The sequence below is a fragment of the Priapulus caudatus genome, unplaced genomic scaffold (assembly GCF_000485595.1).
Source record: "Priapulus caudatus unplaced genomic scaffold, Priapulus_caudatus-5.0.1 Scaffold259, whole genome shotgun sequence".
In the NCBI taxonomy this organism is placed as follows: domain Eukaryota; kingdom Metazoa; phylum Priapulida; class Priapulimorpha; order Priapulimorphida; family Priapulidae; genus Priapulus; species Priapulus caudatus.
The window spans coordinates 387,145-394,217 of NW_014577320.1; the positions used below are offsets into that span (position 1 = coordinate 387,145).

A 7,073-nucleotide genomic window follows, 5' to 3' on the forward strand; every position below is an offset into this window, starting at 1 on the left:
AAGAACCTTTTGAGCCTAATTTTTCAGTAAGCACCATTTATATATGAACATGTTGAGGCTAACTTGGAAAAATCTATGTTCTTATACGCGGGTTTTGACTGTATTACAGAATCCGCTTTTAGGCGAACAGGTGAGGGCTTTTTTTGGTGAGACGAAAAATTCGCTTTTAGCCGAACAGCTGAGGTTACTGGCTATGACAGAATGGGGTTTCTAGCCATGAGTGTGTGAGGAGGTCACAGGCAATAATAAAGTCGGATTTCAGTCGCTCAACTGAGGTTACCGGCTATGATAAAATAAACTTTCAGACAAACAGGAAAAGCACTTTAGCTGTAACGTCGTCGATGTGTTTTGCTTTTCATTGCTGATCTAAAGGTAGGGGCACACGAGCGATTTTTATCGCCCGATCGCCGCGAATTTTAACATCGCTCGAAAAATTTGCCCGTGTGCCCATTCACGTCGACGCCGATTTTAATCGCCCGCACGAATCGCCCGTATCCAAAATGTTAGATATTTTCGGGCGATTATTTACGCCGGCGATTATTTACGCTGGCAAATTCGCTCGTGTGCCCGTGTCCGGCGTATTTTGTCGCCCGATCGATTTTTCTAAACCAATCGGACGTGTTGTTGATATCATGTGATGTTAAAATCGGGCGATTAAATTCGCTACGTGTGCCCCTTCTTGATCGGGCGATTAAATTTGCTGGCGATTTTAATCGCCGCGATCGGGCGATAAAATACGCTCGTGTGCCCCTAGCATAAGGATTGCCTGTCACACGCGACGCCTTTGGCCCAGAGTACATATAGCCAGTATGTATAAATTATACCCCCTATTAATTTATACCTATTTGCATAAACCTGCTCATACTCAGTCTTCGATGTAAACGCACTAGCAGCAGTGGCTTGCTGCAAGAATTTTGTTTTACCTTTACTTAAGGGGGGCTTATGTCGGGCTTGCGAGCCGACTCGACTGGAAGCAACTGGCTGCAATTAACCGCGACTGCAGTGCTTAGGTCGGTCGACTGCGACGCGACTGCCTGCGACTGGCCGCCACTAGTTGCTCGGAATAGAACAGTGCCGCACACTGGACGCAACTTTCTTTTACAGAATGCTGCCGATAGCTTTCAGTGCCTCGATCCAGTTGTTTCCACGATCAGTAGCTTGCAAGTTCGACATCAAGCCCCCTTCTAGTCTCCCACCCCCCCCCCCCCCACCGCACACTGTTGCATTAACATTGCTAAGCATGTAATGCTTCTGCTTGTAGTGGAGCTCAAGCGGAAATATGCCGGCCTGCGAACCATCAAGGCCTATCTAGCTGGCAAGGGAGAGAAGCACCGCGTCGTGTGCCTGATTCCGACGTCAGCCCATGGCACAAACCCGGCTAGTGCACAAATGGCCGGTCTGAAAATCGAGGATATCAACATAGTCAAGTAAGTTGCTGTAGTAGTGGTAGTGGTGGTGTGTAGGATGGTGGCAGAGACGGCAGAAGCAGCAGCAGGGCAATGTGTGTTGTATATATATATATATATATATATATATATATAAATAAATACATATACTACTGCTACTATATATATTTATATGTGTATGTGCGCGTGCGTGCGTGCGTGCGTGCGTGCATGCGTGCGTGCGTGCATGTGTATGTTCATAGTAGTATGACCACATAAAAACTGACACCATTACAGAGGACTTCTAATTACTGATCTTTGGTGATAGTGTTTTAACTTGAAGCATATAATAGCTTTCTTCAGTCAAAATGCATATCGTCACATGTACAGCTGTTAGACAAATACTTGGCCATTATTTTATTTTATGCTGGTGCATAAATTTGTGATGTTGACATGAGTTGCATTGTGTGCAGAGTGCATCCTCTGTTCCTTCAGATCAGGAGAAATAGACATGAAGCATTTCCACGAGAAGGTAAAGAAATTTCGAGACATCCTAGCCTGCATCATGATCACATATCCTTCCACCAATGGACTGTATGAGGAAGGCATCAGGTGTGATAGTGCAAAGGCAACATCCTTAAAAGGATCATCTCACAAATAAATCGACAAATTAATAAATTTAGACAAATTTAATCTCACCTGTCATCGTACATATTACTGGTTACTTTAGCATAAAAATTATTGCAAGTTTATGCAGTTATGGGCTATAAAACGGTAAATGAACAGCAAACGTGCACCTGCCATCTTGAGATTTGCAGTAATTGAATTTTAAAACGCTACCACAAAACAAGTGCACGTAGTTACGTGACACAAATATTTATAGAATGGTACCTATCTCGAAATGTATACCAAGGTAATTAACTTAGTGTAAAGACAGGGATCCAGCCAATGTTATTTTGCGAGAGCAAAAATCATGTGCTAGTTTTGTTGACATATGTAAACAAATCTGATTTTAAATGCAGATTGGTGCACATATTGGTCAAAAGAACGGATGTGCAAATGTTCTCTGACATGTTAGCCTTACTATATACACTTAGTGTTAAGCAGGGAGTACCTGGCACGACTCCATCTTTGCCTGAAGAGATTCTTGCTACTGCACCTGTATTGTCAACATACAAGTTTTGAACGTAAATCTTTTAACTTTAAACATTTGAGTGTTTTACTGATTTTCATCGACTTATTACTTTTACTACTTATTTTTATGGGGGCAGCCCTATAGACCGAAGGTCCGATAGACCGAATGTTGCAAAGGGTTAGGGTTAGAGTTAGGGTTAGGGTTAGGGCATATATATGGTTTATAGTGGCATCATATGATTTATAGTGGCATCATATGATTTATAGTGGCATCGGTGGATGTGCGGCATATTCACGTTTGAATACGGCATCAGTGGATGTCTGGATGCGTAGCCTGGAGGCTAGGCGACCGATTCCGGACGTGTAGCCACTGCGTATTCGAATAAACCTTCGGTCTATCGGACCTTCGGTCTATAGGACTCTAACCATTTTTATTCAACAGTGCAAAAGGTTTCTCTCGTAGTTTATGATAGTGCCACTCCTTGTCGTTAGCTTTCGTAATAACCTTCCCTGTGAAACTGTCATTTGTTTAACAGTTTGTCTGTATGACTTAGGGAGATCTGCGATACAATACATGAAGCTGGCGGTCAAGTGTACTTAGATGGGGCTAACATGAATGCTCAGGTATGTGTCACTACTGTTGTCACAACTAGTGTTATACCCACTCTCTTGTATCCTTATCGTATATATCAGCAGTGGTATATTAATCGTCTAGTATTAGCCTTCTGTGAGCCAGTTTCTCTGTGTCACTTCTTCATACAACTGGGATTTGCTGTCATAGATGGACTGTGCAATCATTGTAGGTCGGACTGTGCAGGCCAGGTGATTATGGCTCGGATGTCTCGCACCTGAACCTACACAAAACCTTCTGCATACCCCATGGAGGTGGTGGTCCTGGAATGGGCCCTATTGGAGTGTAAGTACACGGTGTTTACCATCCTAGGTTGTGCAGTGTGGATGTGTGAGAATATGGAGGTGACGATACCGTTTAGAGTGCTATATGTTTGAGGGCTGAGTAGCTCATACCGTGTCTAACGTCGTGGTGTTAGCTACTGTTCGTCTGTATTGTTGTGTTCGTTACTATGTTTACTTGTATTTTCTGTTCAGGAAGAAGCATTTGGCTCCCTACCTGCCGACCCACCCTGTGATCGATCCTCTCCACTCTGAGCTCGACCCTCGATCATTCGGTGTCATCAGTGGCGCCCCCTACGGCTCTGGTTCGATTTTGCCAATTACCTGGGCCTACATTAGGATGATGAGCGGTAAAGGTGAGAAGTCATAGAATCCTTATGATTGTGATGCTGTTATTAGTGATGCCAATGAGTTACTTTTACATAACGCATTATTTGGTATAGCAATGACGTAATGGGTGTAAATAAGGGTAATTTCACGTGTGATGTACTGGATTTAAAAAAAACACTTGTTGCTTGGACACTCATCGGTCATTACCTGCAGGTTTGCGAGAGGCAACGGAGGTGGCAATTCTGAATGCCAACTACATGATGAAGAGGCTAAAGGATCATTACAAGATAATGTTCATAGGAACTAATGGCTTCTGTGCGCATGAGTTCATCATCGACGTAAGAGATATGAAAAAGACGGCTGGACTAGAGGCAGTTGATGTAGCCAAACGCATGCAGGATTATGGTAAGCACAGCAGAACTGACTGTAACACACAGCAGGGCTTTAATATTCATATAATGCCATGCTCAGAATATTACTTGCTAGGCAATATAACTGTGTAATTGTAGTAGGATTGATCAGTGAAGCAGGGTACCCCGGTAGAAGAACAGACTGTGGTAAGCACATAGGGAAATCATCAGGACCATCGCTGCCAAGCAATAGTTGATCCATCTCGTTGCTGGCTCAAAGCTGCTTGGCTTACCCCAGTAATGTTTAACGATTAATTTTTACAGGGTTTCATGCTCCAACTGTATCGTTTCCTGTGATGAATGGACTTATGGTTGAACCTACTGAGTCTGAGGATCGTGAGGAACTGGACAGATTCTGTGATGCCCTAATATGTATGTAGTGTCTGATGAATTTTGGTTAATCTCGTTTTCTAGTTGATAAAGTTTTTAACTTACTGTGTGAGTGACTGTCAAATATGTTTTCGTCTGGAGAGCAAAGCAAATTTAAAATTATGTTTATTTTTGTTTTTTAGTAAATCGCGGATTTTCTTTTAATTGGCATTTTTTGGCAGGCATTCGTCAGGAAATTAGAGATATTGAAGAAGGCAAAAGTGACATCAGAGTCAACCCAGTGAAGGTAACACCATGTCGCGCTATTGTAAACTGTATTTTGGCATGTTGTTTCGTCATCAAATACTGTCAGCTGTTTTATATGTAAATATTTGTTTCAATGCATTAATATCTTAAAACATGATAGTGTTATGATCGTATGCAGAAGCGTAGTTGAAATTCTAATTTTAATGTAGGGCTATTTCTACCAACAGATGGCGCCACATCCACAGCGGGTAGTAATGAACAGTAATTGGGACATGCCGTATAGTCGAGAGGTAGCTGCATATCCTATGCCACACTTGTACATGAACAAGTTCTGGCCACCGGTTGGGAGAACAGATGAAATATACGGGGACAAGAATCTTCAGTGCACTGCTGCTCCGATGGAGGTGTACAAGTCCCCGTACATTAATGACCAGCCCTGAATCACTTTCTGTGTTTTGATGGAGAAGGGTATGCGGATACGAATTTACAATGGATTGAGGCTTATTGCGGGTTCCCTCCCCATTCAGTGTAAACACGAAGAAAGTCTGTTAAATGTCTGAGAAATAGTTAGGCATATGCATTATATAGTGTGCATTTATGTTTAGATGTGAAAACCATTTTGATGGTGGTTCGAAATGAAATATTACAAGGTGCTTTCGTATCATCTAGCATGTTATGTGTTTTCGCATGTATGCATAACATGACTTGCCACTGATGAAATTTGTACTACCCAGTTACCAGGAGCTTAGATAGACTTGGGACGTTATTGGTTATTGCTATTACTAATCAAATATACTCTACCCTGTGACTACATTTAGCTGTGGGCATATGTAGAAATAGGGTATGTATGACATTGTTTGAAATATGAGAAGTATATGTCTACACATTGATAATATACATTGTTCTTACTAATATGTAAATACTTAATATATTATAAGGAGGTCCTTACAAAAGTCTAACAAGTAACTAGCAATTGACATAATGTAAGGCAGTCCTAATTTAATACTTCTCTTCAAGCAATAATATAGATATTTGTTATAAGATATTACTGTGTGTTATAGACTATTACTATTACCTGTATGCTGGTTATAGTGTACTGTCACGTTTTTCTTATCTTTGTTAAGAGTTTTTAGAGGTTTATTGGAAAATATATGAAATACTGAAAATAAAATGTCATGTGGGAAGGATATTAGTTAGGCATTTAGTGGGGCAGCCTCTAACTTCAGCTCTATTTTGAGCTCACCTTGACATTGTCAAGATGAGCTATTGCCATGGGTCGTCGTACGTCCGTCTGTCCGTCCGTCCGTCCGTCAGTCTTTCCGGCAACATTTGGCTATGGTCAACGATAACCCAAGAACCGTTTGACCCACATGTTTGAAATTGGGTATAGTTGTTACTGCTATGCTCCCATATTGAACGTCCTATTTTGGAGCACGCCAGTCGACGTACTTTCGAGCCACGGCAATTTTTTGGCAAAAATAGGAATTGCTATTAGTCGGTTCAGGCTCAACGGATTTTGCTCATTTTTGGTATGTGAATAAATAAGGGCCAGGGGTTTTGATATTTAAAAAAAGAATTATGCAAATTAGGTAGGTTTTGGCAATTATATAGCATATTATGTTATAGACACGCAGATAACAGTCTCTGGTGTCACACTCGTCTGGTTCGTTTTACAAGATTTCATTGACAATATCTTTAATGCAAAATTGGTATTTCCTCTTCCCCCTGCCGATAAAACGTCTATATTAGAGTAAAGTTTTACAAAACATGTCGGAACGCAGCATGACCTATTTATTTCGAACGCCGTCGCAAAGAAACATCAAAGCGGGTATAGCGCCATCTACCGTCACAAATTGTGATTCATTTTGGTTTATAAATTATTATTGCGATATACAGATGGCAACCGTGTGCAACCTAGAAAAACTCATATGAAGTAAACACTTCCATGCAACCAATTGACCTTTGACAAAAGTTGTGTTATGGCAGGGAAACACTATTTTCACGTGGTATATAGCAGTTACTTGGAATAAGCGTATCCTCTCAATCTTACACGTTACACATCGGGAGCTCTGCTTTTAGGCAGTGCCTAAATCTGAATATTATAAAAACGTTAAATGGCGATCATTTAGGTGTAACGCCATCACTCACCCACATCTCAGACTTTCACATCTCAAACATTTATTTTCACATGAAAAATTACACATATTATATGTGTGATTAATGAGTGCCATTTAACGTTTTTTATAATATTCAGATTTAGGCACTGCCTAAAAGCAGAGCTCCCGATGTGTAACGTGTAAGATTGAGAGGATACGCTTATTCCACG

At 41.2% G+C, this 7,073-nt stretch overlaps 1 protein-coding gene across 1 annotated transcript in view; it reads left to right on the top strand.

The window, feature by feature from the left end:
* LOC106808191 (glycine dehydrogenase (decarboxylating), mitochondrial-like) overlaps positions 1-5,792 on the top strand; it is a 34,693-nt gene extending 28,901 nt beyond the window's left edge. Inside the window, 10 exon segments of the mRNA XM_014810794.1 lie at positions 1,105-1,153; positions 1,262-1,427; positions 1,881-1,997; positions 3,074-3,143; positions 3,323-3,435; positions 3,627-3,787; positions 3,975-4,166; positions 4,436-4,543; positions 4,723-4,787; positions 4,975-5,792. Of these exon segments, the coding sequence (XP_014666280.1) occupies positions 1,105-1,153; positions 1,262-1,427; positions 1,881-1,997; positions 3,074-3,143; positions 3,323-3,435; positions 3,627-3,787; positions 3,975-4,166; positions 4,436-4,543; positions 4,723-4,787; positions 4,975-5,187 (1,254 nt within the window). The 3' untranslated portion in view covers positions 5,188-5,792.
* Positions 5,793-7,073: the final 1,281 nt, after the last annotated feature.